Consider the following 18676-nt stretch of genomic DNA (forward strand, 5'->3'; position numbering starts at 1 on the left):
TACAACAGTTTTATCTAAATTTTTTGGTACAACCCGGCTGAAGTTTTGATCTTTGTGATAAAATCTTTTTAGCTAAATGTGATTTGTTGCAAATATCCTTTTTTATTTTATAAAGCGTTAGTTTTAGCCTGCCATAACCACCATTTTCATGTAGGCTATTTGGTAATGCGGCTTGAGTCATTACTCATTATGATACTGCTAATCAGCTGTTTAGATAACTTTTATTTGTGAGCCATTGAGGTTGAGCCAAAGGTTATACCGTATAAAGTTAATGACTTTGTGACAATGAGAAGATTTCATTAGGATCCAGCTTGCACTGAGACTTAAGGAATGTTGCATGGCCGTGCAGCCTGGTATGGGTGAACGCATCTGCCGTTTCTGGGGTTACATCTCGTTCCAGGGGCGCAAGACATCCTGAACGGACTTCTATGCCGGAAGGCACATACGAAGAAAGAAAAACAATCTGCGCAGATGTGTTTCCCGCGTCTCGTTCTCCAGCAGTCTGTCGTTAAAAATCATCGAATTTAAAATGAGTACTTCATGAGAGTTTGGAAATACAACATTATTGAAAGACTGAGTCAGCTATGCTAATGTCCGTTTTTAAGAATATTTGCGTACGGGCGTTTAGTTGGAAACCAGTCAGTTCTTCAAAAAGACAAGTTGGTAAGTTGGTTTCCTGTAATCGTTTGCTTATCAGTACTCATTCGCAAAAGAATGGTGATTAGCTGAATAATGGCAGAGCGTGTGCAGGTGCAAGGATGTCTTTGCAATCTCAGTCATTTGAAATGATTAAATTATATGCGTGCATGTATGCGAGTATGAATCTATGCTTGTAAGGCACATGTAATGGACATGAATAGCTATCAATGCTTACTTACATGCATGGGTGCGTGTGTTGATGCGTGCGATCATGCGCAAATACATGCATCCGTGCGCATGCACACACGCGCAGTCCTTGTTGTCGTTAGCAATGAATTACCACCTGAAGCAACCAACTAGTGAATAATAAGTCAGAGCGACAGTCAACTGTCTTCAGATCGTTTTTTGTTGTGACCGATAAAGTATACCAAACAGAAAATATTACGTATAAAACATTTGTTTAAATGTTGTAATACTTGCTCGAAATAGCAATATAAGAACATTCCCCTAGAAACGAACGTGAAATTACAACAAGTACTGATTTGACGCAAGCACAAACTTTGCAAAAAAAAGAAACAAACAAAGAAAAAGTTAACACTAGCCTACTCCATATTATTATACTTTACCTGGTGCATTAAATCCATATGATGGTGGAGCCGCAGGCCAATTTCTGAAACTCAATGAGGTAGAATCGGTAGCCGTGGTAGAAAAAGGAGTTGGCGAAAGAGGTGGATTTGTGGATGAAGAGAGCGGATCACTTGGGACGGATGTTGCCACATCTTGTTGTTCGTTAGCGTCAACTGGGCTCTCATTGTCTCCCGTGTTATCCGATCCTCCGTCACGTGGAGAAATAGCAACATCGGAGCATCCATAAAATTCCTCTTGCTGCCCCAGCCCTAACCCACCCCGTCCATTTTCACTGCCCCACGAGTTACCTGAGAGATTTGTTAAAATATACGATTGCAGTTGACCGCTTTGTAACGTTATCAAAAGATGCAGCATAAGTTAAAAGCAATAGGTCTTCCTCTATTTAGAGTTGTACATTATATATAAATATGTCACTCAGTTCAACCTGTTCTATAACGCCATTGTAAAAGGCATTGTTTGCACGTCACATCGTCCGGCAGTTTCAATTTCAGATCATGAAGCCCTCTCGCTTTGGCAGGGTCATTAGGCAAGTAGAATTTGGTATTTCCATTTGCGTAGGACAAGATATGCCTGCAGGAGTCGAATTTACAATTTATTGAAAAAGAACTAACTTAAACAAAAGAAGTTCTAGATAGGAAAACCTATTTCTGTTAACGAAGCCTCGTCAGCTGGGCGTATTGCCAACCAGTAAATTGGGGGATCGAGGAGCGAAACAAAATATCAATAACTAAATCGGTTAATCATTATGACGTCGTAATACAACAGTTGTGACGTATGTTTGAATCCATTCCTGTTGCTCAAATTCGCTATAACGATATGCCTCAAAAGGTAAAGTAAAAATAAGCAATTACTGCATTTTAAAAAAGTTTGTCGTTTTGTGAAGAACGCGACTTGCTACTAAACTGTGAAAAATCATTTTTGTTCGATTTTGATCCCGTAATAAAGTTTGTTCGCCATAACCTTACACCCGTCTGGTTTATAACTTAGCATTCATCCATAAAACAAAAACTACCGATTGTTGGATTAAGTTTTAATTGCGACGGTATCGCTTGTTGGAGGGAAGGCGACCTTGTGCATCTTACAGTCACGACAGCCCTGCTCGTCAGCTTAAATAGATTGTAACTTAATTGATTAATTTTTAGCTTTGTGGTTAGACCTTTTATAGAAAAAACTCCATTTCTAAAGTTGGAACCAGAACTTACTTGTTCAAGCATTCTTGAGTTACGGCTTCACGTACGTCATTCCATGGACATAAACGAAATTCAAAATATCCTTTGTGCTCTGCGGTAATTTCAACAGTAACATTAATTATGTCCCCGGCTACATATTTCCTGCAAAATCAATCGAGTTGGTAATAAGTTTTAATTACTAAATGATTATAGATATAAGCATGTAGCCAAACATAAGACTTAAGTAGTTGAGCCGAAGACAAGCTAACTCCTTAGCTTGATTAATTTTCAGCCAAACATAAAGGTTTTCTTAAAACTAGCTGGCTTCAACCCAAAAATTTAACTATAGTTAATGGTGAAATAATCGTGTTAAATGAAAGATAGTATAATAAAAGCAGTAGCAGAATGCGGTGGCACCTTAAAGGTTAACTTTTGTTTATTTGATCTAACTATATAAAATGGTCATGTTGACGTCAATAATAATCGACAATAAACATTTTGGTGTATGTGTGCACAAAGAAGATATTTTGCAATGAAGATATACGTATAGTTTCAATTATAAAAATAAAAACTGATTCCCAGATAAAATCAGAACAACGTAAATATAAAGGAATACATGAAAACTACAGCACCTTGTTATTATTCCTAAAGCAAATTTCCCACCAGCTTCATGAGGTTTGGTGACTGCATTATATGGGTCGCCACATATTCCACATTTGCCTTTATTCTGAATTTGTGTCTAAAATAAAGCTATAAATAACTTCAATTTTCGTTCATTATACACAAAGGTAACGTTGCGTGTTTTTTTTATAGATTACGTATCGTCCTCCACAATTTAATCCCATGTCGTTGTAATTTGCTTTTATGATATCTCGATAGGGCAGCAGGTGTGGATCGGATAGTTTAAATCTGAACATGCTTGCTCTACTCGGGGGGTTTAGTAGTCTACCATGACCGTCAACGTTTGCGAAAAAACTTGCTGCAACTGAAATTACACAAAAGCATAAAACGAATACACTTTAGAAGGAAAATATATACAACAAAACAAAGGATCCATTTTTCGGCATCTGACCCTTCTGCACTCTTTATTCGTTTAACTGTTGATTTGTAACTTACTGACAACTTTATAAATGTGTATTTAGCCTATCAACATAAGTGTGAGCTCATACTAACTTATATAGCTTCATTTAAGCATTAATGTCATGTCGTTACAGGACTTACCAGATAAGAGCAAATAAGAACCTAATGGTTGATCCATTATTTTGGAATGTTGTCCAAATTCGGAAAAATAAGTTTCAACCTTCGATCCCAGCTGGGAAAGGATCACACTTACAACGGAGCTCTTATATATGCAATTTGAAATAGAAAAAGTACGGTAAAAACTGCCGTAAGCTCTACCTTATACAAAAATCATTCCCAAGTGTAAGCCATATGCTGCATAATCTACGTAATCGTAATGGTAATCGGGCACCATCTATTTGTAAAAATAGAGTTTTTCTACCGGTCGTTCTACGTTCAAAAGAAACACATTGAATGACCAACAAGCTTGTTTTTTCTTTTGTTAAATGCAAGAATCGCCTGCAAAACAATGCAGGAAGTAATACTCCCCAGCCCAAACTTGAATGTTACTTTATTTATCTGGAAACTCGTAGCTCTCCACAATGCCACGTGACCTTTGATTGAATGAAATATATATCCGTCCATTGTCGATTGAAAACAGAAAACGCAGGCAAGACAGAAAATTACCAGAAACAATTTTGACAATTCTTTGGACTTATTCATTTACAGCATAAATTTCAAATTTGGAAGATTAAAAGTAGGAATATTTGTAGACTCATTCGTAAGAAAATATCGCCTATAGCAGGGGCGGGCAACTTCTTCGGTCGGCGGGCCTGATATGAGAAAATGAAGTACTTGGCGGGCCGGATTCCTGAATAGATTGGAACGCAGCTTTGTCTTATTAATGTTCATGGTCGAAAATGTTTGCTCATAAATGTATGTAGACCCGAACAGAACAAGTAGATTTATGGCCATCTTTCTCAGGTTGGCAAACTTGGACTTATTCAGTGACGCAATACAGGGATTGCGGCAGAATGTGGCCGCAGGCCACATTATCATGTAAGACCGGAAACTGTCTGCGGGCCGCTCAAAATCCCGTCGCGGGCCGTATGTTGCCCACCCCTGGCCTATAGGCTATAGGCTCACAACCTAACAGCTTTCGCCCCCTGATCTGTGTGAATAATTAAGTACAGATGCAGTGTACATCATATTATGTAAACTAAACCGTCAACAAAAATAAAAACAGGGAAACTTTTTACAGGTAATTAAAAATGTATAACTCTTTTCTTCACAAATATCTATTAGGTTATTTATCATTTTATCACATTATGCGAATATCGCGATAATGAAGCAGAACATTGTGAATTTTAATGCGGCTTGGGAGAACATTATGACAACTTGTTTGTCGATTTCTCTATAGGCCTGCTAACACTAACTATGAAACTACTTGATATTTTATTGTAATGAGTTTAATTCTTTTTCTGACATGCACGATCGACAAGGTCTTCTGTAGTCGACTTAATGTTGCCTATATACTTAATACAGTGATCAGCCCAGCATATACTTTGTTTTCATCATTGAGTGATCCATACGACGGCTGTTAACTTAAATAGCCATTTCTTCTTGAAACATCGGCACACGAATAGGCTTTTTTGCCGCGCTTACCTTTGCGAATTTTTGTAGACAAATTCATCTTTGAAATACTCCAGCAAAGCTTTACAATTGTGTGCTTCAAACTTAGGTTTTACGGTGCCTTTTGTTAAAAATCTAACTATTGTTTCTTGTAAAATTTTTATTAAAAATATTAAAATTGTTCCAAGTATCCTAGACCTAGAAAACAACATGATAGTCGAGATTTTGGTTTCTACTAACATTGGCTTTTTTACTTCTTCTTGCTGATATTCTAAGGTCAATGCAAGTATATAGACAAGCAGCTATTGTTAGTATGAACGCAGCTTATCATTTTCGCTCTTATAACATCAAAAATGCTAGCACTTGGAATAAAGTTACCGGCGCCAAAACCGAAATATTAAGAATACACTTTATATCATGAAGCAGTTTCACAAATCTTAGCGAAGCACCCGGTAAATGAAAAAATTTATCACAAAAGGCATGCATTTAGTATTTATGACATAAATATGAACTTTGTGACATACACTGTAGTGTTGTAGTTATTCATTGTCCGTTTTTACGAAACGTGACGTACTGGTAGTAGTGCAGGCTATTCATTGTTTTTAGTTATGACTTTTCCTCCTTTTGGTTCACCGAGTGTAGGCGACAGTTGAACATTTTTTGAAACAAATGATGTCTTGTTTTACACTTGAATGTTAACCTATATAAGCAGTAACACTTCAAGTAGCAGCAAAGCGGCAGTGGCAATCTTTGCAACAAGCCGCAGTCCGTCAACATCGTTATCTCGTCCGAATGATGTCATCACAGGTGATCGAGTCCGAAATCTCTACCTTGAAAATACATCCCCAATAACCTCAGGGCAAAGTTTACTCCGAACGGCGACAGCTAGAGAATCCACCTGGTTCCTTCACGGAGTCGACATCTCCAAACGTTAATGAAAACAGATCGAAGTGTTTAAGCTGACCAGTAATTTACCCAACACTTGGTCAGTTGGTCTTGGTTAAAATTAGATCATTGAACGAATTTTATTTCCATTGTCTCTTCCCAAAATCTATAATACAGTATCTATTGTTTGGGTGTAACCATTCTATAGGAAAAAATTGCATGCTTGAAGCTTTTTTACAATTTCTTGAACGTTAGACGCAAACGTAACAACATAGCGCAGCAGCCTAATCTAAATCTGCTTGGTAATCTAAATTGAATCGAGCTCAAAATTGCTGAAAAAACTGCTGCATACTCTTTCTCCTAACCTAACTACCATTCACAACGGGCTTCGTGGCTTTTTTTCTGGTGAAATAAAAGTCAGTAGCTTCACAGGACACACCCAAAACGCACTCACGTATAGACAACGTCAATCACTGAAGCGTTACCATAGAAAATACTAAATTCCTTCTGAAAATCTGGTCCGGATCTCTAAGAGTACGAAAAAGAGGTTTTGCAGAATTATATAGAAATCTCTCAGTACGTTGTTTTGTCTCATCGCTTGTGCAAGAGTGAAAGAAGTTTATTGAACTTTTTACAGAAGGTATACAGTAGTATCGCGAGCAAAGTGCATAATTATGAATATACAGCGTAGCGTAAGCTATTTACAATTGCAGCAATGGGTCTACGGAAAATTTGTAGTGAAAACAGATATAGCTAATAATAAAGTTTTCCTTTACTTATTGAGAGACCCTTGGATAAATCGAAGAAAATATATTTCATTTACTTTTTATCGTTTACAATGATGAGTGGGCATACATTATAGGCTAGACATTCTGAACACAATGCGTACTAACCAGCACAGAATTGATCTAGAATGTACTGTGGACACTTATACAACGACAAGAATTAACACAAATTTTTCAACAATGTAGAAGACTCGAAAATTATTTTCTAACTGAATATTTCAATATGATAAATCGATAAGAAATTATTTTCACAAGCACGAGATTAACTTAAGAATCTACCACAAAATAATTACCAACCAGGCCAAGTTGTCTTGGCTGAATTGCTTGAGTTTGCAACGATTGCAATAATAATAAGAACAACTATAAAGAATAGGATCATGTTATTTGACGATTCTTGCTGACGAACTGGTTGCACTGTTCGTCGTTGAACTCGTTCAACTTCATCGCAATGAAAATGATTTTGACTGGTCTCTGTGTCCTGGAAAACGCACCTGCATAGGCTATACTAGTTTAGTGAGAGAATTTTTTACCAAGGCGAAACAGGAAAAATGAACTCAGTTTATCTTTTCAGTAGGCCTACTACAGTGTTTGCAATATTAACGCAGGGAGTATTTCAAAGTCGGTAGGCCGATAAGGTGTATGCGATATCGGAATATTTATTCTCTGACTGACGACAGTGCTTGTACACTTTGTGTAAGTTTATGCATTCGGGACAATGGTTCGTAGAAAGAATTTGTAACTTAAATTATTTTCAAACTTTGTGTTTCCAAGTAGTTTCAAGCTATTTAAATAATACAGAAATGTTGATATAATATTATAAACGGATTTTCTAGACAAAAAAAAACTCGGAATATATTGGTTTATACCTCAGCCTTATAGCCTGAACCAACCTCGTCCGAGCTTTTGTTGGAGTTTCACTGTTTAGTATATTAGATTTGGATGATTTTGCTGTTAAAGGTGATTCGTTTCGGCAAGTCGAACTGTAGCTTTCAGATCCTAGTACGAAGTAGACAACCCGATTATATATAAAAATAAAAATATATAAATATTAAAATTGAAATATTAAAATTAAAATATCGAATGTATCATTATATCAATATCAATATCAAAATAATCAATTATAAATAATATCAGAATATCAATATTAAAATATCAGTATCTACACCGAAGAGGTCTCAATGTTGGTATTTTTACAGTAAACTGTGGGCAGAAATATCATATTGAACCTAAATTTAGATCATCACCAGTGTGGTCGTTAAAATTAACCCGGTTTCTCGCATTTGACTTGCTATTCCCAGCTTGATTTCCATTATAGGTTTGCTCCATGTCTTTAGGGTTGATGGTCTCGGACATCTGCAAGATAAAAGAAAGCGTTTCTTGATTAGCTCAATTGTTTTTGAGACTGAAACTGTCTTGCTTAAAACACGTACATTGGCAGAACTTTCTGGGAACAGATTGGCAGAGGCAGGTTTTTGAGAGTTCCATTTGTTCTAAAAAAACGCGGATAAAATATTTGCTGCTAGTTATGTTTGGAAGTTTGAACATCTGTGTATGTTTTCCGGCGCCATACCAGGATAGCCAGTTGCTGATTTAACTGTTGCGTTCGCTTGGAACGCTTCTTGAATATGGCGCTTTGGCTTTTATGACAATGTTCTACTTCGTCCCACCAGTCTGCGAAGAAAAAATGCAAGATCAGTTTGGGATTTGATAAAACCAGATAAATTTTGCAAAGTTGGGCAACACCAATCTGAAATAAAACAATTTTTAAAATACGTATAATTTAATTAATAACCAATAAAAATGAATCAAATAAGAACAGCCAGTATATATAGGATTGACGGAGTTATAGCTATAGCAATCCTTGAACAACAGTAATGGTTATTATATTACTGCTAAACTGAGAAAAATGTTTGTTTATAAAATGCAATAGTTTTCATTTAATAATCAAGTGGTAACAGCCAATGCACGATTGGTGACGAAGAGACATCAAAATTTAAACCAAGAAAAATTTCTTGAATAAATTCCGCTAAAAACGCAACAATCCTTCATGGAAGCTGAACATAAAATGCTGATAGGCCTACTTGCAAATTTTCTTTTTACCACTTGTACAGAACAGGGACAGTGGCGATAGGGTGTAACCTGAACCCATTTTCCGTTGTTATCTTTCGATTTTCGAATCTCAATATGACATCCTTTGTTGATTGTGGTCAGTTTTCTGTCAGTGGTTGGGTTTTTAAAAATGACTGGAACTCGCGCTGTAACTCCTAAGATTTCCAGCACACGAAACATGTAGAGACGCCGATTGTCCAAACTATAAAAATCATGACACAGTTTCTTGCAAACCAGAGTTGTTTATAACTTGTATAACTTCTTTATAACGTCATTCAAGTATGACGAGTATAATAGCTAAACCAGGTGGACAGTGGTGTTTACGGTATATCAGCCTATATAATTTGAAAAGCAAGTACAACAAATTGTAAGGGTACGAGTAAAATTGAAATTCGAGACAGCTTGTAGTTTATATAAGGTGTTGAAAAACTGAAATAAATATGGCGAGGATACGAAAGCAAGAATCAACTCGTTCCTCTGCTTACCTGAAATAAAATTCGTCCAAAGGCACTACCTCGATCTTGGGAAAGTCGTCGATATTCAATTCACCCAGTGCTATTCGTTCACATACATTATTTATGGCTTCACCATTTTGAAAGTACATCGCTATCGAGTCTTGTGTGAATCTTATTTCTGACGGTTTGAGTGAAACCATTTCTTGTTGTCAGCCTAAGCTTTTCACGTCAATCTCTTTTTTAAACAAAGCTTTGAAGATTTAGTCGTCTAATCTAAGTTTCCACTTTTCAAATCAATACGCAAAGTTTCTTCTCTGCCTTTTCTGTGTTTTTGCTGATTGAGTACATTGCGATAATCTGCGACTGTAAATGCGCATATAAGCCTTGGTACTAGCATATACCTCCTGTCCGTAGCCATGAAGTTAGCTTTTGTGCAAAAAGCTAATTTGTAACGTCCTTCTGCTGGTTGTTCGACACACTCGAAATAAGGGGCATTTGCTAAAGCAAATTGACCTTGACCTTGACCATATAGTTTTTCTTACTCAAGTGTGGCTGAGAATCAGCCACAGATCATTTATTTTGAAATTGTGCAAAAAGTACAGAAAGTACTTTAGTTGGTTATAAAATCATGCATATTACGCAATTATTTTTGTGTAGTTAATACTTTTTGGAACGATATCGAGAAATTTGCTTGATTTGACAGCTTGTGTCCCTTCGAAAGTAATAGGGCTCTTTACGCTCTAACTGGCACCAACTTAAGCTTTATAAAGAATAAACGAAGACTGTTTTACGAGTAATTGCATTCAGATAGAAGGTGAGCTTATTGAGGCGTAAAAGAGCCATTAATCATTCCAAAAGCGACAAAATCAAAATTATATTTGAAAAATGAAAAAGTTTAACGAAAATGCAAATAGGATATCTATGGAAGTGTTGAATCATAAGTTTAAATATTAGTAGGCCTACTGTAGCCTATGAAACTTGACGGCTTTTGTTGAAACAACGGAAATCTTCTGTACTGTTTCGGCTATTAACCATAGTTTATAGCCGAAAAATCCTATAATGAGTGTGGCTGAGTGTAAGCCACGCTTCTAGAATTATCTTCCAAAAATCGCTCAAGTATATGATAGGTTTAGATCAAAGAGTAATTATCAATAAATGACAATAAGTTGCAAGTGTAGGCTTACTAGAAAAATAATCTTTCAATAATAGGTCACATATATTAAAGTTAATTTAAGCACTGCTTGTGTCTGCTGGTGCGTCTTGTGATGTTTTACCTCTAACCTTTAATATCTACTACTTGCAAAGATTATTATACATTATTTTTTCTCTTGTTGTAGTATTTGCCCGAAAGCCTGCCATGAGAGACGCTCTCCGGAGAATGACTCGGCCGCAAACGAATCACAATCTGGACCCGAACCTTATGAGCCGAGGATTGTCCGCAAATGACGATTTTTTCGCCGCTTTCGACGGAGGCGTCTCCCACAAGACACACCAACATATAACCCTCATTAAGAGATTATTATAATTAGTGCCAAACGCGTTTTTGCTACATATTTTTGACAATAATTGCTTAACCACTAAATATTCTTAACCATCTTTTTCTGCGTTTATTCTTACTGACAATTATTCTTTGATTTAAGTTAGATTGTTTTTGCACTTGTCATTTCACTTTAACAATAATCATTACCATCCCTGCTTTAACACTGCCTGTAGGTTACAATGATTTCTTGCACGGCACGTTATGCTATTGTTGTAATTTTGCACACGTTCTTCCATAACTTGGTTGGCCACTGTTTACTTTGTGTTACTTGTTTCGCACCAATGCTTTTTCGAGCGCTAATAATTTTATGTGCTGCTTTAAGTGGTCACAGACAAGTACGCTTCAAGCGAATCGTGTTTGAAAGAGAAAGAGAAACAAAAGTCCTACGGTAGGGGGTTCCCCTGCGGCGACCGTTGTTCATAGATATCGTATTTATTCCTTAGTTAGATAGTTAGTCGTAGCTGATACTGCCAAGTTTTATTCTATCATCATTTTTCAGCTTACATTCAAGGGCTTACAAAAAACTATCTTCAATTTCATATTGCCTGTTGTTTGTGAGATTGTCTTAGAGACGTAGAGAAAAAAACAGTACAACAGACCTATATCGCAGTAAACATGCAACTACCAGAGGTGGGCAGTCGGTACTTTGAAAGTACCGTCGGTAACCGTACCGGTAGTTGGCAAAAAAATGTAACGGCGTTTCCGGTATTCTGTACTATTTTAAAAAAGTAGTTTGGTACTCGGTACCGGTACTTTTTGTGTAAAAGATGCTGGTGTAAATTCAATGTTTGCCGCTATTATGCCCCGGTAAAGGTTAGTCCAGACCAAAACATATGTGACGTTAATCGCTTGCAATTTTTCTTGACATTTCTTGAATAAAAAAGATCAACAGATGCTAAAATTAGTATTAAGGATTAATTAACATGTATTCTTGAAAACATACTTGTTAAAATTTTGACATTATCACGTGAAAAGTACCAAGTACCGGGGTCAACTGAAATTTCTTGAAAAAAGTAATTCGGTACAGAGATTCGGTACTTTTTTCAAAAGTAACGACGATACCGGTGTCCTTACCGAAAAAGTACCGCGGTACAGTAATTTGGTACTATAGTACCGCGGTACTGCCCACCTATGGCAACTATAAATCTATTTCCCAGAGGCTTGTTGACTGTTGCAGATTAAGGCGGGCCAAGGCTGATGTGGCTGCAGACCCAGACCCACTGGCAAAAATAAGCCTACCTGAATGCGATTGTCTTTATAAAATTTTAGCATATTTACCAAAAAAGTCGGTAGGTACATGCTTTTTGTAAAACCTTTATTGATTGACATACTGTCAAGCAAGCCCTGTATTGCGAAATGCAAATAAACATAAAATTTACAGTAGGCCTGGAGGCCTATGCAGTATTACAATGCTAAAGCAATAGTGGAATAACAAAGCATCTCAGAGATTAACTTTAATTTATTTCTATCAACTTATATGTTATTAATTATTATACGATATATATAGCTGGTTGGAACTTTGGCATCTCTTAATCGTAAGTTATTCTTGTGTAACGAGGTGATCGTTTTTTCACAATTATTGACATTATGGGACATTACATGTTTTTTTCAATTGATTATTATTCGCACCTTTACGGAATATTGCTCCGTGACCCTGGGAATATAATTAGTAGCACAACAAACAACTTTTAAAAATGAATATTACACATAAATTTCAAGCAGTGTCTTCATATAAATCTAAAGTGACTTTTCAAAAACTTTTTCTCCGTGCAAAAAGGATATTTGTTTGCTGATTTTTTTGATTCCTCATGTACTGTAGCTTCCTTTGACTTAAATCACTTGTTCAATTACAGACCTAGACCTGCAACGGTTACTTTAGCCTAATTGTCAAACGTTTGCTTACGAGTAAAAAAAAACAATTTTTAACGCTGTAATGCCTGTAGACATTAAAATCGTAACCAAAATAAAGATCGCCGTTCTTTAAAAAAATTTTTTTAAACTTTACAGTGGTAAATTTTGTACTGATGTTGAAATGCCTGTGATTTATTTATTCCTGCCTATCTACCTTTGTCATCTTTGGCTTGAAAAGAGTTTTTGCACGACTTACTTGGCAATATTTCACTTATTGCTACGGAGCAAATCGTCGTAGACGTTTTCGGGTCCATACTACAGAGCCTAAATTTCCATTTCCATTTTGCGGTTTTCCTTGAAATTGTGATCGAAATTGGTACAAAGAAGATACCTATGAATCGCTATTGTTCAACCCATTGCTGCTTGCTTGCTTATCTAGATCCTAAATATTATCCTTTGCTTTCTGTTAAGCCAAACTGGATCGTGGGGGTCACTTTCATCTGTAGAGCACCACAAAGCTAGGCTACTTTGCACCATATTGGATTAAAAAGAACAGCTAATATGAAAAATTGTACTGTAGAAAGAATTTGCGCATATAAATGCTTATTCTAAAGTAGAATGCTGAGCAACATACAAAAAATTCAGCAAACAAACACCTTGGTTTGTAAAAATAACTTAGGTCATCGAACAATATAATTAATTGATTTCAATTAACGAAGAAGCAATACAAATTGTGTATGAAGGTAATTCCCCTAATGCAGGGGTGGCCAGACCTGCTTCATGCTCGAGCCGCATATAACAAATTCTAGTTTTAAAAGAGCCACAACACAAACAAAATGAAAAACACGAATTTATTCACTCACAACGAAGTGTAGCTATTTGATAAACATTAGTGCTGCGTGGTGATACTATGAATCTCCACCTGGGTTTCACCAACTCTTTTTGCAATTATTAGTATAACCGTAACCAAGACTTAAAACTAGGTCAGCCCTGACGTACAGCTTCAATCTGACAGTTTACTTAACTACAGTGTACAAGTTAGCACACTTCTGTCCAATGATGTACTTTTTGGAGTGTAATTTGATTATTACTAATAATGAGTCCATTGTTATTACGTGTGATAGAACGCATTGTTTCATAATCTGATAAAACAACTCCTCTAGACCGGGAAAATTGCATGTCTAATTCAACAATGCTAATTCATTAAAGAGCGGCAATCGAAGGCTCAAAGAGCCGCAGTTTGGCCGGTTCCACGACAATTAATCGTGGGAAATTGACCGCGAACAAACTCACCGGGGACAACTGACCGGAGGACAACTGACCGTGACGTAAATTTACCTAGAACCAACTGACCTTAAATCATATTATCACTTAAATCATATAATTTGAATAAACAACAATGCTAATTTGCGTAAAAAATAAAAATAAAATGCGTAGCGGTTGATTTGTGTCGCCGGCCAATTTGTTGCCGGTCAGTTGACCACGACCAATTGTCGCCGGTGAATTTGTTCAATTGACGTGATCCCAGTTTGGCCACCCCTGCCCTAATGTAAAGCCGCAGTTCAACTTTCTAAACCCATTATAGCCTAGGCATATATATATATATCTGCTTTATTAAACAATCGAAATTTTTGAATATGATATATAGAGAATGTATTTGTTAAATATTTAAAAAAGTAAAGAGAAGAGATAATAAGATAAGATTTCCATTACACGTTTAGGGAAATACTGTTTGTGATTATTCTTGACGCATTTTGTTTTGGATTAAATGGTAGAGAAAAAATTCCATACAGGCTCCTTGATACCTTTTATCCCCAAGCCCATCACGGTCTTCATCTGGCTCTGCAACTTGTATCTTGTGTTTCAGTGTTGATTACTGCACCATAACATGCGACTTGCAGTGAAGGGAGGTTTACACGAACTTACAATCAATCAAATGTTGCAATCAAGTAAATACGGTATTTAGATTGGCATAAGTATTATAGGATTGATTTTAATTTCCATTTGGATGAATTAGATCTGTGGCGAGTTATGTTATAATTTTTATTAAAAAAGCGTCACTTTTTCGTTTTTGTAAATCTTGTAAAAAATGTACAGTATTTATTTACAAGATTTTGTTTAGATTTCACCATTTACAAAATGGAGCACTGCGAGATGCAAGTCTAATGAACGCATTACACAATTTTTTTGCTACTGTTAATAGACTGGAACCGTCATTTTGTTGGTCCTTTTCTACTCTGCCGTTGCATGTCTGTCGGAAGAGGCGATGTCGGAATTGTTGTGGACATGGGGAGCTTACATTCATTTTCCTATAACTCGCTTGGCTGTCGCCATGCGCCTGCATATAAATGTACTGAATCAGTTTTGAAGTAGAACATTTTTAAATCGTTACCTTGTTCTAGACATCACATTTTCTTCGTACTGGAAAAGATACCTAACCAGTTACCACTGTTTCGTGTCTTGTCGTTTTAGGTAAATCAAATTTTCAATTAAATGAAACTATGTTATATAACTTATTTACAATGGTGCTAAACTTGTTTGACTTAATAACCTGTTTTATTGGTTCAGGTTGATGTCTCTTTACTGTGAAGCCGTAACCAGCAGTTTCTACTTTACTAAAAATCCAACGTCTATGCTCATGTACGTCGTCGCCAAAATCTGTCAACAAAAAGCTATACTTTTATTGTTTTCTATTAAGATATTTTCCACGATGTTATGCTTGTGATTTTGATCGAACAAATAGCTTCAAACGTCAAACAAATGCATTAATTTTTGTAATTTAACTTTTTTACTAAACTGTATAGAAGTCTCTTTTGACAAAACGAATGATATTTTGTTTATTGAGCCGGCTAAAATTTCAAAATTTTTTACGTTTGATACTTGTTTTTCTGTTTTGCATGGCGATGGTTTAAATGTGACAAAATTAAGAAAGTTTGGTTTTGTTTAAACTATGTTAACTGTATGTTTGTAATTCTTTTAACTGAAAACCATAAATATTTACTCAAACTTTTTGTGCAGAATCGGTGTAATTTTCAAGCAACTTGGAAAGCTGGAATTAGTTTTGTAAATTTAACCTGCTGTTGTTTCACCAAAAAAACGGCGATTATGATGAATATCGATCGATCTTGAGAACGCAGCATTCTTGGGTGAATAACACTTTACTATACACCCATTTTATTAATACAGTTTTTTACCTGCATGGCTTGTGCCTGTCCCATAGACCTTGTTGTCATCATTTGACTTCTTTTTTTGTTTGCGCTTTTTGTGTTTTCTCTTTTTTATTCCTGTCTTGGTGTTATCCGTCTGCTGAAAAATACAGATTCTAAAAAATAACTTGTAGTTACGTGTTTCGTTGTCGCCCTAACTATTTTGTATTAATTTGATACACAATGTAATAGAACTGAATTACAATTAACCGTAATTCTACTTTATTGGTACAAGTCTGATAGTTGTGTTTTACCCTGAGCATAAAAGAATGTTTAAACACCCGGGTTGGTTTACCTGGACAAGTCGGTATCTTAGCTGGTTGATGTGACATTGATTTTGTTGACTCCACCATTCTGAATCAATTTATTGTCGGAAAATTTAATTTACTCACTTTTAACTCAAAATTTTTTTTTAATTCTGCAGCTTACCTGGAAAAATAAAGCTCCTTTCATTGCAAGAGCAATGTTTATATGTTCTGTCAATAAGCCGCCCTCCATTGCTATCTTTTCCACCCCGAAGTATGACGTGGCACCCTCTGTTTTGTGTAGTCACTGCTCTATAATTATTTCTGTCTACCAGCTTCACCTCAATTTCTTCAATAAACTGGAGTTTTTCGAGTACTCGGAAAATGTAGAGACGACGATTGTCGAGACTAATATTTTGAAAAAAGGTAAGGACTGAACTTCATTACGTTGTAACGTGTGCAATGTTGATATAATTACGTCTCTAAATTTACATCTGTATCGCGTAAGGTTGGTTACCGGATCCGTGGTAACTTTTGTAATACTTATTTTCAAATCAAGTGGGTAATATATCATAGTTACTTCTTACATTACTTGTTGTTGCCTATTCCTTGGAAAAATTATGGCTTAAAATAGTAAATTGGAATTTGTATAAAATTCAATAAGTTTATACAAAATAAAAGAACGTTTACATAGATTTTAAAAGGGAATAAAAATATAAATAAATCAATACAATAAGTTCATGTAAATTTTAATAAATATAAACAAACTCAAATAAATTCACTTATATTTATGTTATTTTGAAATGAACATATACAAAAACCAAACAGTTTTGAACAAATTTAAAAATTAACATAAACACAAATAAAATCCAATTAATTTATTCAGAACCGAATAGGGTAATAAATAGGTAATAAAAATTGATAAATTAAAAAAATGCAAATCAATTTATGTAAATCTGTATGATTTTGAGTAAAATTTGAAAAGTTTATACATATTTAAGCCAATTTATTTCAATTCCAAAAAAATTAGATAAATGGAAACAAAGACTTACGAGCTCATCAAAAATTGATTAGATTTATATTAATTAAGGTTTTACCGATGTATTGGCAGATGATCGATTATTGGCTTTGTTGGCTATCGTGTTTGGGCCGAAAAATCGTATTCTATAATTGTTCGTGATTAAAACTGTAATAACTCATAGATTCTCAATATTTTCGTAACAAACTGGATTAACTACGGCTTATTTAATCGGAAGCCATCGATATTGGCAGATATTGCATATACAATCAATTGGTAATTCCTGATATAAATTAAACTAAAATCAATTGAGTGAATATTTAAATATTTCAATTATTCTTGTTATTTGAATGAATTTGATTATTTCAAATAAATCCATTTTTCTTCACTCGTATGTCACTATTGCGACGGTCTAGTTATGATGAGGTAACCAGGCCACCGTAGTGGGAACAAGAAAAAGAAAATTGCGTAATTTTTCCATTTCTGAATCTATTTCATTTTTCTTGAATCTATAGGAGTTTTTTAATTTAGTTTGTGTGAACCATTTCAGTTTGCTTATATATATATGTTTTAATTTTTATGAAATAATTCATTTAAAAAATGCTTTTATATATCAATTAGCTTAAATTTATTTGAGTAGCCTATACAAGATATTATACAAATTGAAATAAAACTATATTGTTTTGTAAAAACTTATTCAAATTTACATGAAATGTTTTGATTATTTTTGAATTCATATGAAATTATTTGAACTTTCATAAATTTGTTCTAATTTGCATATACTTCTACAAATCTATTTCAAATCGTAATTTTTACTACAAGTAGCAAAAGATTTAATTGATAATTAAATTATAAATCTATTTGAAACGCGGATAAGTAAATAAGTAAGTAACTATGGAAACGGTAAGCGTTGTTACGTCTGTTATTGAGTAAGAGGCTGCATTAATTATTTGTTGGAGCCGTACCTGTAGTATTTGTTACGTCGTGCGTAGACCTTTATCTTGGGGAAGTCATTAACGTTGCAATATCCACGAACGATGTCTTCACAAGTTTTGTTTACCAAATTGCCATTTTGGAAACGCATAGCTACGGTATCCTGTGTAAATTTGATCTCGGATGGCAACAGCTGAAGGACGTTCATGATTGTTTCTACTCATTGATCATGCTCCTGGAAAGATTGTCTCTTACTTAATATCAGCAGGACATATATTTCACAAATTCCTCGCTGCTTAAATTCTGCCCATAAAAAGGCCGATTCATTTCCGTCAAGTAATTTAAGGAATGGTTTTTCATTAAACTGCCGGCCTGGTTTGGTTGAATTGATTTGTTTGGTTTTGTGACGTTTTCAACCCATTACATTCCTACATATTAATCCGTGATATTTCTGTCACGCCAAACTATTTGTCCGCAAATTCTTGCTTTAACGCCTCGTCAC

At 35.2% G+C, this 18676-nt stretch overlaps 2 protein-coding genes across 9 annotated transcripts; both read right to left on the minus strand.

Moving 5' to 3' along the window:
• Positions 1-202: 202 nt before the first annotated feature.
• On the minus strand, positions 203-3817 carry LOC143470513 (uncharacterized). 2 transcript variants are annotated; one of them, XM_076968688.1, is made up of 8 exons: positions 3678-3817; positions 3275-3441; positions 3089-3195; positions 2490-2618; positions 1712-1857; positions 1266-1574; positions 879-982; positions 365-502 (listed from the first exon to the last, which is right to left on the minus strand). In XM_076968688.1, the coding sequence occupies exons 1-7, from the start codon at positions 3712-3714 to the stop codon at positions 909-911; spliced, it is 969 nt and encodes a 322-aa protein (XP_076824803.1). In that variant the 5' UTR covers positions 3715-3817; the 3' UTR covers positions 365-502; positions 879-908. The 2 variants fall into 2 exon arrangements, with proteins under 2 accessions (XP_076824802.1, XP_076824803.1); XM_076968687.1 differs by lacking the exon at positions 879-982 and having other exon boundaries at positions 203-502.
• A 2819-nt stretch (positions 3818-6636) lies between these two features.
• On the minus strand, positions 6637-9781 carry LOC143470521 (uncharacterized). 7 transcript variants are annotated; one of them, XM_076968701.1, is made up of 7 exons: positions 9412-9781; positions 8899-9128; positions 8388-8488; positions 8248-8307; positions 8044-8170; positions 7708-7813; positions 6637-7308 (listed from the first exon to the last, which is right to left on the minus strand). In XM_076968701.1, exons 1-7 carry the CDS (start codon positions 9579-9581, stop codon positions 7107-7109), a joined length of 996 nt encoding a protein of 331 aa, XP_076824816.1. In that variant the 5' UTR covers positions 9582-9781; the 3' UTR covers positions 6637-7106. The 7 variants fall into 7 exon arrangements, with proteins under 7 accessions (XP_076824816.1, XP_076824814.1, XP_076824820.1 ...); XM_076968699.1 differs by having other exon boundaries at positions 7684-7813; XM_076968705.1 differs by having other exon boundaries at positions 6637-7295; positions 8062-8170; positions 9412-9778.
• Positions 9782-18676: the final 8895 nt, after the last annotated feature.

The sequence above is a fragment of the Clavelina lepadiformis genome, chromosome 9 (assembly GCF_947623445.1).
Source record: "Clavelina lepadiformis chromosome 9, kaClaLepa1.1, whole genome shotgun sequence".
NCBI lineage: Eukaryota > Metazoa > Chordata > Ascidiacea > Aplousobranchia > Clavelinidae > Clavelina > Clavelina lepadiformis.

Excerpts from the sequence above, each read along its gene's own strand:
- LOC143470521 (XM_076968699.1), bottom strand. The coding sequence starts at position 9,581 with ATGGTTTCACTCAAACCGTCAGAAATAAGATTCACACAAGACTCGATA. Across the intron at positions 8,489-8,898 it reads GGTAAAAAGAAAATTTGCAA|ACTGGTGGGACGAAGTAGAA; the intron begins GTAGGCCTATCA and ends TTTTCTTCGCAG. Across the intron at positions 8,308-8,387 it reads ATCAGCAACTGGCTATCCTG|AACAAATGGAACTCTCAAAA; the intron begins GTATGGCGCCGG and ends GCGTTTTTTTAG.
- LOC143470513 (XM_076968687.1), bottom strand. The coding sequence starts at position 3,714 with ATGGATCAACCATTAGGTTCTTATTTGCTCTTATCTG. Across the intron at positions 3,196-3,274 it reads TAAATTGTGGAGGACGATAC|ACACAAATTCAGAATAAAGG; the intron begins GTAATCTATAAA and ends GCTTTATTTTAG. Across the intron at positions 1,575-1,711 it reads ACAATGGCGTTATAGAACAG|GTAACTCGTGGGGCAGTGAA; the intron begins GTTGAACTGAGT and ends CAAATCTCTCAG.